The sequence below is a fragment of the Tiliqua scincoides genome, chromosome 1 (assembly GCF_035046505.1).
Source record: "Tiliqua scincoides isolate rTilSci1 chromosome 1, rTilSci1.hap2, whole genome shotgun sequence".
Taxonomy (NCBI): Eukaryota; Metazoa; Chordata; class Lepidosauria; order Squamata; family Scincidae; genus Tiliqua; species Tiliqua scincoides.
This window is the reverse complement of record NC_089821.1, coordinates 149276638-149293824: the sequence shown is the minus strand read 5'-3', so window position 1 is coordinate 149293824 and position 17187 is coordinate 149276638. Positions and strand designations below refer to the sequence as shown.

Sequence of the window (17187 nt, the reverse complement as noted above, 5' to 3'; positions counted from 1 at the left end):
AAGGAGCTGCTATCAATGAGAATAGTCATGTTGGCCCTATTTGTGACAAGGCTGTACTTTCTGTCCTCATTACTTACTCTTCTCACCAGGGTCTTGCAGCATGCTATATGTCTTGGCTGACTTGAAAGTAGCCACAGTCCAGAGCAAACCTCAGCCTTGTAAAGTAGAACTGTCACCACCCCTTAACCAGTCAGTTTGCTCATTCAAGGGAAGCAAGGCTATCTGTAGGCTCACCAACCTCTGAAGAATAAAAAAGAAAGTGCCAAGCCCCACAACCATTTCTCCCCTTAGTGCCATGAAGAAACAGTAACATGACCTAGAGCACAATCGTATGCTTGTCTACTCACAAGAAGACTTTTTTAAAAACATAAGTAAGCTTGTCTACATCCCCTCGTTTTGTCTTTACCACAACCCTGTGAGGTAAGTAAAGCTGAGAGACTGTGGTTGGCCCAAGGCAGCTTCATGGCTGAGTGGGCACTTCTGTGCTTTTTTTTTTATGGTGGAGCACATTTATGGTGAGACACATTTCTGGAAGGGAAAACCTTATCATCAGGAAGGAACACCACCATGTCCCAGCAACTAGCAGATATGACAGCTGGAAGTCTGGAGGTAGGCATGTTGGACTAACACAGAAGATACTCCCCGCCCCCCATCTTCTCCAGCAACTCTCAGCACCAGTGTCGGGCCCTAACAAATGCAGTACAGGATGAGAATCCCTTATCTGGGTTTTGGATTTGTTTGGATTTTGGAATAATTGCATCAATATTATGAGAAATGCTTCCTCTTGTTCTTTTCACTGTTATCCATGTAGGTGACTGCTGGCATCTGACACTTCTCAATAATGTCTGTACTGGTACACACCACAGACTTAAAAATAGAACATATAGCCTGTACCTGCACTGTACGTGGGGATGAGACAATATCTTCTAGTGTTCACACTATATAGAAAATTTAAAAAAAAAAGTCTTGGACAAAAATGTCTGGATTTCAGAATAGCCCAGATTTTGGATGTCCAGATAAGGGGTAGGCTACCTGTATATGGCCAAGATTATTTCAGTGTGTAGGAATAAGAAAGCTGTAGATCTCTCTCTCTCTGTCTCTCTCTCTCTCTCTCTCTCTCTCTCTGTGTGTGTGTCTGTGTGTGTGAGAGAGAGAGAGAGAATTATAAATTCAGCAGTTAAAAATACACAGAATAAATCAAGCAAAGTCATCTTAAAATGCAAGGAAGAAGAACATGAAGATGGAACAGTGAGATGCAAACTTCACTCCCCCTCCTCCTCCTCTTGCCAACATACAACCACACACATTTAATTTTTCTTGTTCAGTAAAACATCCTCTGGAGTCTGCACATGTTATCTATTTATCTATTTTTATTAAAAACATTTTAACCCTGGCCTTCCCCCCCCCTCCAAGCAGCTAAGAGCAAAAAGGAAAATAGTACCACCCTTACAAATTAAAATGACAAAGACAAATAGATAAAAACCTATTTTTAGCTTGAGCAGAGCTGAACTCCATGGAGGGGATGGGAGGGGAGGCAGCTTGGTGTTTGTCACTGTGTAATTTAGAACAGAAAAATGGTCAACAGAGAAAGGGTTATGCATTACACACACACACACACACACACACACACACACACACCTCATTCCATTACTCTTCCTCTCAAAATCACAGCCTCCCGAGGCAGTTTTTCATTCCTTTAAAAAGTCAGGACTTTGTTACACGTATTTGCATACAAGCAGTACCTGTAATTTTTTTCCCTAAGAAGTGGGCTTTGCCCCTTCTCAGATAAGGCCAAGACTGTTGTCCATGTTGGCTCTTTGTGGGATCCATTTAGCCAGACTGCTATCTATGTAGCCCACCCCTCTACTGAGTGGCACTGGCCCAGTCATGAAGCAGGTGAAATGCCCATGTGAGGCAGAGGCTGGCAGAAGGCAGTAGGCTGCAGGCACCCACACCAGCTTGCCTACTGCTGCCTCTTCACCAGTGAGCCCCCTGCTCTGCCACCTCAACAGCTACCCTCTTCAGCTGGGCCTCTCATCAAGCCCAGCCATGTCTCCCCCTCTCTGAGACTGAATCCAGCGGGTCACTTGCGCCACACAGTTGCCCCTTGCTTTCTTTGTGGGCTGCTGTGGTCCACTTGCTGAGCACAGCCATGCTTTGCCCTTTTTATAGCCAGCAGTGAAGCCGGCCAGGAAGAGCCACAATCGCAGCCAGCTCTGACTTTTCTGTTCGGCCTGCTGCTCCCAGTTTAAGACTGCTGGCAAGTCTGAAGGGCAAGTTCGTGAGTGGGAAAGAGAAGCATCTGGAGGAGAGGAGGATGGGATGCTCTCAGCCAAGGAGGGGCAGTGTGGGTGGCGCTGGTACCAGCTGGAGAAGAAGGCAAAGTTGAAGGCAGCTGGTGTGCGTGTGTGCGTGTGTGTGTGTGTGTGTGTGTGCACCGCACGCTATCGCACCCTGTCTTTCAGAAAGCAGCAATCAGTCTCACTGCCTCAGCTGCAGGGTCAAGTTGGGCCAGCTCTGATACTGGGTTCTGTTTCTTAGCCTATGGTCTTCCAGAGAAAAGCATTCCATGTCTGGGCTGTACCACTTCAGATGCAGGTAGGGGAAAATTCCATGATGGAATGCTCCTCCGTACCCGTTCTTCCTTCCATAGAAAACTGAGCGTCATGGAAATGGCTAGGCTAGAATCTTCATTGCAATATACGGTATTGACAATTCCTATTCTTTCTGTGATCAGTTGCTGTCCTCAAATCTCTGTCCTCTTCCAATTGTGCTGATGTGTACCCAGGTATTAAGACAAATGCATGACTTTACTTGATTTCTCTTAATAGGGTGTCAGATCTTTCCTATTTATTCTAGTTGAGGAGGAGATGATCCTCATGACCCAGAGCAATTTCTTGCACTTTCTCTACACCAGCCATGTCACTTCAGTCCATCTCAGTGCCTTGTATACCTAACTCAGAGAATTCTGATTGACGTTCTCAATCTCAGTGGCTGGATGGATATCAATTGCTGTTTCACATTCGAGTTTGGCTGGAAGGCAGGAAAAGCCAACTTATAGTTCTTTCTTTTGTACCATTATGTAGGAAACAATTAAAATATATAGGGAGTATTATTAAAATATGTAAAATTTATAATTTAATTATAAGATTGCAGAACTTTATGGCCTAATAGCTCTGGTGTATTTTGCATAACAGTGAACAATTGCTTCCTTAAAGCACACAGTAGAATCATTTACTTGATGCTGGAGAATAAGTTAATTATGGATCCCCTGGCTTTGACTAATGGTTTTAATAATCACATTACTGTAGAATTAACTTATACTTTACCATGCTTATAGCACTAATGATGAGAATGATAAAATTTATGTATCTTCAAAGTAAAATTGGCATGAAAAAGCTGCCTGTAAATACAGCAGCTCCTCCGAGAACGTTTAATGGGTATCCAATCACTTTTGATTCTTCTCTCATTTATCCTCACCACTCGTTTACCATTTTCTTCTGCTTCCAGGATTGCCTGGCAATTACAAGTTTACGAGCTCAAGTGTAGCTGGTCTTCCTGGGCAGGGTGTAAAAAGCTTCCTTCTAGAACTGCAGTGAACCACAGCAAAGTTTGAATGCTGGAAACAATGCCTATTTGCAAAATGTCCACACAGTCTTTGAGGTATGTACATTCCCACAACAGAACTGAGGAATGGTTTGAACCCCTCCCAGTGCATGGGTATGATTCCTAAGCCAGTTACTCATATCATTCCTACGTTCTGGTCCCTAAATCCATCCATGCAGTACAATGACTGAATGAGACTTTCATGAAGCAGCTGTTGCTTCCAATGACACATCTGGGCAACACACCAAAAGGGGGTATGTGTATATAACCAGTGGGCATTGACCCTGCTTAATCTGGAGAATTGGTCAAAGGGGTCACCTGGGTTTCTGAATCTTCTGTTTTTCACGTGGGTTTCACGGTCCAATGAGCTAGCTCAGATTCAAGTGTCTTTGTTTACCAGTCAAGGGAGGAGGATGAAGATGCTTGGACACAGGGCATCATCCTGGGAAAATAGCTGGGGGAAATCAGAATGAGTCAGCAGCCTTTATAGGGTTAGCCTCTGGGGGATTAAAAGGGAAAATAGGTTAACAATGACAAAAACAGTAGGCATCTTTTGTAAATTAACATCAGCCTGCTCTTCCATGTTGTATTAATACTATTTGAACAGAAATGTTGCACATCTCCAAAATATCATGTTCTGCCTTACTCTGCCCTTTCTGAAAACATTCACAGTGTGAAGATACCAGAAGATTTGTTTTTCCAGAGTTAGTCATTACTGCTGAGGTTCATGGGGCTTTTTGCTTGAAAAGTACAGTAATTTAGAGTGCAATCCTGAGCACTCTCTGGACTAGTGCAAGACCAGATGTGTGCCAGCCTGCGGAGGACAAATTTGTGTTTGGCCTCTGGAAAGGAGGATGTTCGCACCAGTCTCGCTAGGCTGGCTCGGGGATTTGGGGAGGGTGGAACAAGGATGTCCTGGAGCAGGGGGAGGGCAGTGTTGGGTGGTCCAGTGAGCAGACAAGCCCCGGGAGGGGGATGGTAGCAGGATCTGGCAGTTAGACTGGATCCTAACGCCCCTCCCGAGCAGCCTGGCCTTACACCTGGCTGCTCGGATCTGTGGCACCTATTTCAGTGGTGCAGATTCGAATAGCCCCATTGGAGCAGCTGTCACGCAACCTGGGGTAAAGGGAATTAATTCCCTTTATTCCAGGTTCTGTGGCAGCCAATGCCAGCTCTGTGCTGATACAGGCAGGCCAGCTGGCCTGGCTGTTCCAGCATGGGTTAGGATCAGGTTGCCCAGCTCCGGTACATTCATTTATCTACTTTGTAGGTACGTTTAATCAGTTCCCAACCAGTTATTAACAGGCTCAAACTTAATCCATGCTGTCGGACAGAGATTACAACAAAGAAGTTTCTCCAAAGATTCTTGTAGGATCCCATGGGGCAATGAAATGCAGAAACACAGGGTCCACAAGCTATAAACATATGAGTATTTTCTGCTTCAGGATACTGTAGTAGACTCAGTACAAATCATTTCACATGCATACACACTTTAGATGTCCATATGGCCAGTGGATGAATTGATGGTCATTTTTTTTATTGCTCAAAACTTTGTCCTTTCAAATGTTACTCAAATCCAATGCAGTGCCTGGAAGTACTTTTTGACTTTGGTGGAGATTTTGCCTCGGTCTGCGGTCAACGGCACCTGACTCTAATTTCTGCTTCAAAAGCATTTTTGTCAAAATACAGTTGCATTAGGCATATGCCAAGCATTACCATGCAATGTGGAACAATCCAGCACAATTCAAAGCCTAACATAATACGGTGACCTGGCTGAAAGGCAGGAAATGAATGAAAATGCAATTTCCGGAGCAGCCCACTAAAAGGCACCACTAGAATGTGGCTTCATACATGTTGTTACTGATATAATCATGTGACATGTGTTGCACTTTGCGACAGCCGGAAAGCACCTAGAACCACCAGAACACTTGTTTCAGCAGTGCTAGCTGCAGTTAGGGTTGGGTTGTTAATCAGGTTCATAATGCAAATGCAAAACCTTTAATCTGCAGAATTCTAATTTGTATTATAAATATCCTTCTCCTTTCTCTTCTGCTCAGATAATAATGAAACATTCACATAAATAGTACGAGAGAAGCTCACATCACAAACAATAATACATGCTGTTTTTTAATGATGCGTTTAAAGTAAGTAATACACATTAGCCTCTGTCTTCAGACTTGATGGCTGTAAGGAATTGCCTCTTTTTAGGGAAACTCAGCATCGCTCTACCCACCCCATCTCCTTCATAATTTCTAGTACAACATATACTGATCAATACTGGTGCCAGATTGCTGGGACCCTGGAGAGTCCCCCATGGCATGCACATACCCATCCACGCACCCACCCACAGAGAGAGAGAGAGAGAGAGAGAGAGAGAGAGAGAGAGAGAGAGAGAGAGAGAGTATACAAGGCATTTAGAATCTAGGAGCAATGTTTATACGAGTATAATGATTAAGAAATACAGGTGCTTTCCTAGATTGGGGGCACAATCCTAAACCTCTTTCCAGCACCAGCTCCTAGGCTCCTAGGTAAGGAGACAAAAATCCTTTACTTTGAGGAGACCTCCATGAGTGCCCCCCAACTGCAGGATGCAGCACATGTCCCATTGGCACTGCTGTGTCAGTGCTGGAAAGTGGGTTAGGATTTGGACCTGAATGCAACTAGATGTAGAGTTATATTTAACGTTTCTATAAGAATAAAAGAAAAACTGAAAAAGTAAAGTCTATCAACAGATAGACATTCTTATTAGTTATGCTGTATTTCTATTCCGCCAGACCAGGGGTGCCCAAACCCTGGCCCTGGGGCCACTTACGGCCCTCAAGGACTCCCAATCTGGCCCTCAGAGAGTCCCCAGTCTCCAATGAGCCTCTGGCCCTCCAGAGACTTGCTGGAGCTCATGCTGGCCTGATGCAACTGCTCTCAGCGTTTTGGCCAACTGTTCGACGTCTTGCATGAGCTGTGGGATGAGGGCTCCCTCCACTGCTTGCTGTTTCACATCTGTGATGCAGCAGCGGCAGCAAAGGAAAGGCTGGTCTTGCTTTGTGTAAGGCCTTTTCTAGGCCTTGAGCTATTGCAAGACCTTCATTCATTCATATAAATTCCATCTCTAATATATTCATTTATGTAAATTGATTCAAATTTGAAATGTAAATTAATACCTTTTTTTTCTGGCCCCTGACACAGTGTCAGAGAGGTGATGTGGCTCTCCTGCCAAAAAGTTTGGACACCCCTGCACCAGACCAACGAGTATGGGGTGGTGTACAGGGTTCTCTTCTCCCTCCATTTCATCCTCACAACAACCCTGTGAGGGACACTCGACTGAGAGAAACTTATCAGCCTCAGTGTCATGAATATGTACAGTTTAGGCCTAGGTTAGCATGTGAAGCCTGAACCAAACTAAGTCAATAACGGAGAAGTGGCTAGCAGTTCCTAGCTGCAAGAATGTGAGTAAACAAACAAAAAGATTGTTGTCTCTCCTTTGCTAGCCAGAAAGGACAGACAACAAGAATTACAACCCATTGGAATGTTTAACACCTCAGTAAACTGAGGGGCACCTGATCAAGTGGAATGGAATGCAGCTATGGATCTCCAGTTGGGAGGGGTAAGAACTAGGAGGGCTAGCAACCAGACCCACTCCGAGAAGGTTCTGTCCTCAAAAGTTTCTGATTGGACAGTCTAAATCAGTATGAAGTCACCACAGTACTATTAGCATAAGAAGTATAATAATGAGTGCCCCAAGGGGTGTGTCCGGTTCTTCTTGGACAGAGTTTTGGGTACAACATCCTGCACACCTGTGAGCTCCAATTGTCCACCATGGGCACCTGGCCTCACAGGTAGCTTGGAGCTAAAAGATCTACAAGAGAGGCTGACCCAGGTGAGAGATAGGGATTAATAGAGATAGCCAGCTAACTTTATTATTTTATTGCTGATATGTTTCCTAGAAGTTTATGCCTCTAGCATTTGCTGCCTTACTGTAACCTTATGTACTTAATAAACTAAAATCTCTTTTGCTAAGTTGTTTCATTGTCTGTTGGGGACAGAGGTTCAGAATCCTGCCTAGCCATTCAGCAAGCTACCAAGTGCTCATTGAGGTCTAGTAACTTGAGGACTGAAGCTTTAATTGGAGAAAGCGCTCAGTGCCTGCAAGGGATAGAATTAAGCCTAGAGGGTCTCAGTGTCCCAGGCACCACAGGGTGGTGGCAGTACTACTGAACAGAGGGGCCTTGAGGGCTTTAGGGTTTGAGAACCAAGAACTCTGAGCACCCCAAACCCCCCTAAGTTTGCGACACTCAGATCACCCAATGAACTTCATGGTTAAAGGGGGATTTCCAGCCTGACACATTGGCTCCCTTTTCACACAGACAGAGGTAGAATATATGGTTCAACAGTTTTGTCCCAATACTATTCTGTAACCACATCTAGATGTGCAAAACATCATCATACGATCCTTCCCCTATCATCTCCCTTGTGACTTTCAGTTGCGAGTCTTTGGGACAGGGACCCATCCTTTTTTTCCATGTAAAGTGTTATGCCCCTGGATGACATAATGCTAACAATTTCCAGCATAGTAGCTGACAGTATAAAAAAGCCAAAATAAATGCTCTTTGGCTGCGGTAGAAGTCTCAGTATAGGTTAATGAATACTTAAATAACAGCTAGTTGAAAGAATTATTCACTCCAAGTCACAGAGCTATTCAGTGTGACAGCAGACCCTTGGCATTGAGTTTGCATTCCATTCTGCAGGCAAAAACAGGCAATTCATAGAATCATCGAACGCTTAGAGTTGGAAGGGACTTCAGAGGTCATCCAGTTGGGTTGCCCCATCTGCGAGGCCCACTGCAGCAGTCACCTCAGGCAGCAGATTGGTGGGGTGCCCATCTCCGTTAACCTACTTGCCTCCACTACTTCTCCTCTTCTTTCTACTCCTGGATTGGAAAAGGAAATATGGAGTGGAGGAGACCACTGAGCTAAAGTATTGGAGAGTGAGTGGGGCAGAGGCCTGGCACATCATCGGGTGTGGCAGGACAGTATTTGGCATGCTGCCTCAGGAGTCAGGAGGTCTTTGGCTGTCTTTACATTTAGTGTTGTCTTCTTCTTCTGTGCTTGCACCCTCCCAGAGTCCTTAGCAACCTTTAAATGTTGCTCTTCCTTTTCTTGCAAACCATTCCTTCCTTTTGAACACACACACACCCTCTTAGTCCATCATCTAATCCACTATTATCTATCTTGTTTGTCAACAGTTATCCAAGGCCTCAGGCAGAAGTCTGTCTTCTTTCCCAGTTTGCTACCACAGATACTCAAGAGGAGATGCCAGAGACCTTCTCTATGCAAAGGCCTTTTGGCCTTTTCCTGGCTATTAGTAACTGTAGCTGCGACAAATAACTGCAGGGGGACCCAGCTGTGTGTAGGTGTGTGTGTGCTGTGCATACAGGAAACATACTCAGCACTATTTATTTATTTATTTATTTATTTATTTATTTATTTATTTATTTATTGTATGGCATATAATACATGGACATATATCAATCAGACTAGATTAAATGTCAATGTCCAGTTCGTCCAGCCATTCAAGGACCTTCATTGAAAGCACTATGTGAAGGAACACACAATGCGAAATGATAAAAGCTGCATCCAAGGGGTGCTGATATGGATGTACCCTAAGGCTACTGTTCATACTATCTGTTTTGTAGGAAACAAAATGAGTTTGCACTGCTGGGTCTGGTATAAAAGGAGAGCATGGCTATACCTTAATTATAAATCCTGTGGTTATTACACAAGGCTCATAAGATGTTTTTATGTTCTACAAACAGAAAACAAGGTCAACTTGCTACATCAGTTATTCTTAAATACTGTAAGTTCCCTGTTACTAGTTATATGGACACTGTGTTTAGCAATGACGGTGGTGGGCTATTGTTATCCATCCCACTGCCAACAGCTGTAAAATATATGATTTTCTGTGCAAGTGCACAGAGATTTAAGTGGTAGACAATTTAGTTATCATTTTGCCTTATCAAGGCATATCTGCTTCATATTGGATGTAGCTTTGGGGTTCTCTTCATGCTGTCATGTTTAATTCTGTTAGGAAGAAGCTGATGTTTCAACTGCCAGCCCAGTAAGGGTCTGTTTATGTAGACTCTTCCTCAATGAAAAATGCATGAACTTCATGTCAACAGATGGAAACATTTATGTATGCCACTATGTTTTGAAGCAATAAATATAAACCACATGTAGAGTAATAGTACAATGCATGAGCTGAACACTTTCATGTCCATGAACATAAAAATCAAACTTTGCAAAGCTACACTTGATAGTTGGTAGCAGCTGAATGAGCTTGTCACTACCTCTGGGATGATGAGGGCATCAAATGGACCACCTCTTCCTCACCACTGTCACCACTGTGCATACATTTGCCTCTCCCTCTGAACTTGTACCATGTACTGGCTTTCGTCTCCATTCAAAACTCTTTCCAATCCTGAAATCCCCACCAGCCCCATCTACCTTTAACTGGATCTCTCATCAAGTCAGTCAGAAAGCAAGGCCTCAATCCTATTGGTGCCTAACACCACCTGAACAAGTATTCTAGTGGTATTCGGTGCTTTCCAGCTGTCTTAAAAGGTGACATGCTGAAGCATGTAGCTTGGCTGCTACCATAAGCAGCGAATGGCTGGCTCTGTGCACCAGTGGACAACAGATGCCCACCAGCCCAGGTGAGTATGCACAGCGGGTGGAGGGGGATGGATGGAAGTGGGAGTGGGCGAATGGGTTTGTGATAGGAATGGGGCGGTGTGCAGATTGGAACGGGGAAGGGTATGGTTTCAACGATTACACAGAGAAACGTAACCCCCTTCCCAGACTTGGACACTTCCTGGGTCCATATGGACTTGCAGCAGTGATATCTAATGTTTTCTTACCCCAAGGAGGCCTCTGGAGGCCAAAACTCCACCACGGGACGCATGTTGACACCGTGGCGTCATCATACAAGGAGTTACAGTGGATTGGTCTGCAAGATTACATCTAGGCATCAGGGGTTAAATTCTATTATATATTGACATACACACAGACCAGCATGTATGCACAGCCACACCAAAGATGGTGGCCATCAAAGAATACTTCACTGCCACCATCAAGAACACAGCTAGACATGGACAATACAGCAACTGCACATACCACTAACAAATACTACAGCCCCATGTTCAGTCAAGTTTGTTGATTGATTCTCTTGACACCAGAAGGTAAGTCTAAGCCAAAAGTTGGATGATAGATATGAAACCTGAGTCAACTAATAATACTTTTCCTATAATAAACAAAGAGATTTACTTTGGGTGTTTGCAGAAAATAGCATTTTACTGTAGCTGAGATTTAAAAGAAATGACACAAAAAGCAAGTGTCCTTTTGGTTGATTTTTTTAAAAAAAATACCCATTCACTTTATTACATTTCATAGCATATGTTTTAAATGCCAAGGTGTACAAAACCCCATTTTATTACTAGAATTTGTGCTTATTCACCTTCCAATGCTATTTTGTTTTGATTTTTTTTTTTTTCAAAGCATTGCACTTTTATAAAATGTATGATTTATGAATATGTGGTTTTGATCCTTCATGATGTACTGGGGGAAAATGGTTCAATAAAAAGTTATTAAAGAAAAATCCATAGTGTTTCATATGTGGTGCTCGCTGCAAGAGACTTGAGTGACTTTAATCAATCATATGGTAAGCACCTACAAGATGAGCTTACCTTGCAGCACACTCACGAGCCCTGCAGCAGCCACAACCTTCGGTGGCAAGCTGTCACCTCCATTGAGTGAACAGGGAAACCTTTTTGGACAGAGGACCTATAGCTACACATCTGTGTCAACCTTTGAATCCAAACAATGCAATCCATTATTTCATGTAGAGAGAATCAGTATCTTTACCAGTCATTAGTAATTTTTAGTCAGTATCTTCATTTCCTATTGCATATTCAGTGGATGGACTGTATTTTGATGTTGTCAATCCTACTCAGTTAGAAACAAGGTTAATTGGTTAAAAAGCTTCAAAAATTGACAGGTACACACATATGTTATGTGTGCAATGTATATAGCAAACAATGAAATTATTCACACCAGCTGTGAATAAACTCCTGCATACGCCGCAGGGATGATGCTTAGTCAATTCCAATTCTAGAAGGAAGTTTGGCTTTTCTAAAAACACAAGTAATAAGCCCAGTAAAACAAATTGACTACCATAAACAACAAAGGAAATAGCAATTTTGAAAAGTGGTCAATGTTGGTTGGATTGTGAATTGTGAAACAGTTAGTGACTTTGTGCATTTTGTTCCTCATTATAGACCACATTTTATCCTTTGGGTTCGTGGGTAAGGCATCATAAGTGACATCCTCAATGGTGGCAAAATTTATCTTTTGATTGTAGCTGGCGAAGGACGTGCTAAGGATGTTGGTGATTGTGACACCTTCAATTTCTCTGGTATCATTTGTTGAGATCTAGAAAATGAGAACATTACTGAGAGAGGCTAAAACCATGTCTCTGTGTAGTCAATGGTCCACCAAAATACAATGGTAAAGACAGAGGTTTGAGTTGACCCAGTCAACATACCATGATTCTGGGATTAAAAACATCTTTGCAAGCCTTGGCAAAAGCTTAATTCTAGTTCTACTAATACTAGGGCCCAAGGGAATGAAAATTAATATCCTGTCTAGGCACTAAGTGAAAATATCTTTGGATGGCTTACAACATTTGACCTCAATAAAAATGATTTTCCTTCACCTCCTAAACAAAGTTGCCTTTTTATCATTTCTCACAGAAATTGTACCACCATCTATCAGCTCCTGTGCAACTGGATCAGTTCAGTTCTGCAGCGTTTCTGGAAATGACAGTAGCCAGAATGCTATTTTAGGGCAGACTTGAGTGATACTGAAACTACTTCAGATATTTTAAGTACAGGGGGGCAGTCTCAGAGGGTATTCCTTAATTCAGTAGAAATGCCTGATCGCTGGAAGATCTGGTTGCATAACCACACCTTAAAAACATTTCTGTTCTGGGTTATGTTTCGTTATTTTTTTTGTTACCTTTTGAGACCTGTTAGATGCATGTTTTTGAGATGAGATATAGTGAGCTACTGCATATTCCACCAAAGCACCAAATATAAAGCTGAAGCAGATGCCAAGGTAAACATCGATGGCCTTGATGAAACCACTGGTTTTCGTTACTGCGGTTCGTGATCCCATCATCAGAGTTGTCATTGACAGAACAGTTGTCACTCCTGGAAAATAAGGCAGAAAACAATCCTTATTGGAAGACAGAAGACCATTTTGTCTGGGATTTTGCAGAGGGAATATTTCCACCTAGTTTTCCCTAGGGCAGCAAAATAGTGATTGAAATTTTCTGACAAGCCGTAAGTTACAAGCTTAAAAGATTTCATTTACCCTCAATAAACGTGGCCTACAATTGCTATGCTAAGAGCAGCCTGGGTTAAAACTTTTTTTCTTCATAAAATCAACAATGTTTGACCAGCCTTCCCGACATTTCATACAGATAAACTAGAATGTTCCATCATCTCCCCACATTTGGTACAGATCTGTTAGGACACGAGTGAGAAACAGCACTTTCAAACCCAACCACATCATTGTTCAGAAAAATGAAACGTCTTTTCCAGTCTTCCTGAAATTTGGCGGGAAGGGTGGCAAGGTGGAGAAGGGAAGATATGAGAGGTTTCTGGGTGGAAGATGAGAGTAGGCAGGAGACAGAATGGGAGAGGAAGGATCTTGGCAGTACAGGCATGCACTAGATCCTAAACCCATTCCCTGACCCTTTCCCTCTCCCTTACTCTCCTGGGACTTGCGCTAGCAGAATAGCTGGCACAGATCCGAGGAGACTTATTGGGGCAGCTGAGGCTTGCCCTGGGTAAAAGAACTTTTGTTCCCTTACCTTGAGGAGACCTCTGGAACCCCCCCCCCCCACACACACACACAAGATACAGCATGTGCTCCATTGGAATGGTTGCATTGGCGGGGGAGGTTCACCGCAGATACTTGCCTATAAGACAAGAAATTTCGGCCAATAATTCAAGTGTAAATCATCACCTTGCCTTATCTGTGGGTCACATAGGGGTCAGGGCTGTTCAAGCATAGGAGAAGCCCAGAGGAAAGCAAGAGGACAATGCAGAGATAATGACAGAGCAACCAATCTCATGGCGAAGAGGCTGCAAGTTGCAGCCAAAGTTAACCTTTTCACTCCTCCTGAGAAAAAAAGAAAGGCTCCCATTTAAATCAAGCAAGCCTCATTCTCTCCAGCAGACCCTTCTGCACCCTCATTCTTTTTTGCAAATGTTTGGCAGAGGTCTGGTTTTTTAAACACCAGGATGTAACCCTTGTTTCCATTTGAAACAAAGTCCAAGGTGCACCATTACTTAAGAATACCACCCATGGAAAGCAATGGGTCTACTTTTGAGTAAATTAGGTTAACATAAGAACAGCCCCACTGGATCAGGCCATAGGCCCATCTAGTCCAGCTTCCTGTATCTCATAGTGGCCCACCAAATGCCCCAGGGAGCACACCAGATAACAAGAGACCTCATCCTGGTGCCCTCCCCTGCATCTGGCATTCTGACATAGCCCATTGCTAAAATCAGGAGGTTGCACATACACATCATGGCTTGTACCCCGTTGCACCTATGTGCTTGCTCAGACCCATTCCTTGTTGCTTGTCTTTCCACTATGAATTGAATTGCACACTCCCAGTTATATGTTGTATCTTATACGTTGAGCCTCTGGCTTAACGCATCAGGCACCTTAAAGAAGGATTTGATTAAATGGTTCTACTAGTATGTTGTTTACAGTGCACTTACTCTGATAGTGTTTACAAAAAGATTGTGAAGACCAGAATTTTAAAAATTAATGAATAAAAATGTATCTTGGGATCTTTTACTATATTTTTTAATAAATTATTGACTGAGTTAACAAATGTTCCCATACATCAAGGAGGCCTCTGTGACTGCTGCCCCACCACAAGATGCAGTGCATGCCCCATTGGCACAGCTGCACCGGCACTGGAAAATTGGATAGGATTGGACCCTTAGGTAACAATTACTGGTAGGTTATTTCTGAGGATCTGGCCTGGGGTAAAATCAGACAAAAGTATAGTCAGTCCCCCCCCCCCCCAAGTTTAACCTCTCAGCTTACCCAAGGATCATAGAAAATAAAACCTGGCCTCGACTTATCTGTGAGATCGACTTATAGGCTGGGGTCTGCGGTAGTTAAAGTTGGGCTGTAAAGGAAGCTTTCCTATTTGATTCATAGAAAATATTAGCAGATGGAGGGCTGGCATCCCCACATTGGAACCTACAGGGAGCAGGAAGTTTTCTGGAAGCAAGTAAGAGGTGGCTTATTCCACTGATACCCAGGCATGCTTTATCTGAAGACTTAGAGCGTTTTTAATGAGGCTTACTGCCAGGTAAGTTTGATTAGTATTGCAGTGTATTGTATATAACAGAATGTAAATGTTGCATTCAACATTTGTGCTTCAAAACTTGAGTTGCGAATTTAGAAACTTGCCAGGTTTCAAATATTATGATTGTTGACTTTGGCTCTGGCAATTTTGATACAGTAAAATTTCAGTTCTTATAGTCAACACTGTCTGTCCCTCTGTAGAAACAGAAGTCTACATTCTATAATCAGTTCCCTACTTGAAGAAATGGCTCACCAATACACGTTCTGGCGGGGACTGAATCAAGGGTGATCCAGAAAGAAACCCAGGACAAAACCACAAGAAGTGTAGATGGCACATAAGTCTCCAGAATGAAATAAAGTATATTTCTCTTGAGTTCAAACTGCAGTATCAGCTTCGAATAATTGCCTAGTTAGAGAAAGAAAACATACACCATGAAAAAATAAAAAGCATTTACAGTGAGTAGACTAGCCTGAGCCTGCTTCTTCAAATGACGTACATTTTTGAATCAGTGAAGACTTATTCATAACTGGCCGGAAGACTAGCCCAGTGGTTGTTGCAAATGGTTGGGAATGCTGAGGCCCACAAACCAGCAGAAGACTCATCTTCACTGCGAGACACAGAGGATGAGCTATAACTTGACAGGGAGTTTGTGGTGGAGGACAGGTTTTCTACAAAGTTTGGAACCAGGGCACCAAGCACTGCTTCTCTCACATGGTCACTAGATGCCATTCCCACTGGGAAATGGGAGATTACCCCAAGGCTCCTATCATAGTGAAAGGGTGTGTACCATCACATGACTTAACAGTGGGGGGTCAGTATACTTGGATTTTCAATATACTTGGATCCTAGTTTTCAGTCTTTGGCCATCTCAGGGTGCAATCCTGGGGAGGGGATGGGCTGGCACAAGTTCCTTGAGCCAGCCCACCAGTGTCGCAAAAGTACTGTGAGCACTTTTGCAGCATCAGGAGAGGAGGCCGGCCCAAGCCCCATTGGGCTGGCACAAAAAGTACGCCTGCGAAGGCCAAGCTAGGTCGGTGCGGGGGTCTGGGAGGGGTGTGGGGAGGACAGGGAGGAGGTTTTTGGGGCAGCAGGAGGGCGGACAGTGGGCAGGTCTGTGGGCTGGTGGTGTGTGAGGGGGTGGGGCCAAGATCCAACATTTATGCCTGGGGCAGCTCTGGGCTGCTTGGATCTGTGCCACCTCTTTAGGTGGTACAGATCTAAGTAGACCCACTGCTGCAGCTTTATCCAGGGTAAGGGAATACAATTCCCCTTGCCCTGGGCTGAGCCGCTTTGGGCCCCAACCCTGCTTTGGATGCGGGGCAGACCCACTGGCCTGCCTGCTCCAGGGCAGATTAGAATTGTGCTGCCCATCAGTAAATGCTCACAAGAACTTCACCTGGAAAAATTTCAGAATAGCTAGGTCTGGGCTATGCCGTTCAACGCCATTAGTCTTGATAGAAATGAGCTTTGGTACCAAAGTGAGCTGCCTCTGTTGTCATTCAAGTTCATTACCTGTTTCTTGGTGTGATGTTGTTGAAAGGGTGTAATAATGCTTCACGGTGTACTGAGAAAGGCGCAAGTTCTCAAGGCCATGAACTGAATCATTTCCCCGCAGCCACGTGAACAGTATGTCATTTTCATCATATCCCCCTATACATAATGTGAAAAGGCAGTGTGAGGGAACTAAGCAACGAGTCAATATACAGTAGGATGCTTTGATCCTTCTTCCACAACTTGAGTCAGGAATACCCATTTAGGGTATTTAGCAATCTGAGGCTTGATTTCCAATGCAGGAAATTGTATTGTAGTTCTACTATTGTTATTCCAAATCTACCTTTGGTCATGTTCCATCTGATTAACTTTCCATTGAGAAAGCATAGATATCATATATCACAGATATCATAGATATCAATTTATCCATTGCCGAATGGTTAAAGTCTTTATTAGCTGGGCTATTAGGATTCACAGCCAAATGAGGATCTCCATGGAAAGTAATGGACACTCTCTACATTTGGATGGAGCACACATTCAGATGTACACTGTTCCTGAAAGCTCAGCATTTCTTAAAGCAAGGGTATCCTGAATACTGCAGTGTTTCCATAAATATCTAACAATGGGGAAGAAAAGGAGAAAGCC

General features: G+C 43.5%; 1 protein-coding gene across 2 annotated transcripts in view; it reads right to left on the bottom strand.

Moving 5' to 3' along the window:
• Positions 1-11786: 11786 nt before the first annotated feature.
• GABRP (gamma-aminobutyric acid type A receptor subunit pi) overlaps positions 11787-17187 on the bottom strand; it is a 30988-nt gene continuing 25587 nt past the window's right edge. Inside the window, exons 6-9 of one of the 2 annotated variants that reach the window (XM_066639132.1) lie at positions 16564-16701; positions 15304-15456; positions 12672-12865; positions 11787-12086 (exon numbers count right to left, since the gene is read on the bottom strand). In XM_066639132.1, coding sequence (XP_066495229.1) covers positions 11787-12086; positions 12672-12865; positions 15304-15456; positions 16564-16701 — 785 coding nt within the window. The remainder of the gene's footprint in view (positions 12087-12671; positions 12866-15303; positions 15457-16563; positions 16702-17187) is intronic. The other variant, XM_066639142.1, reaches the window with a different exon arrangement.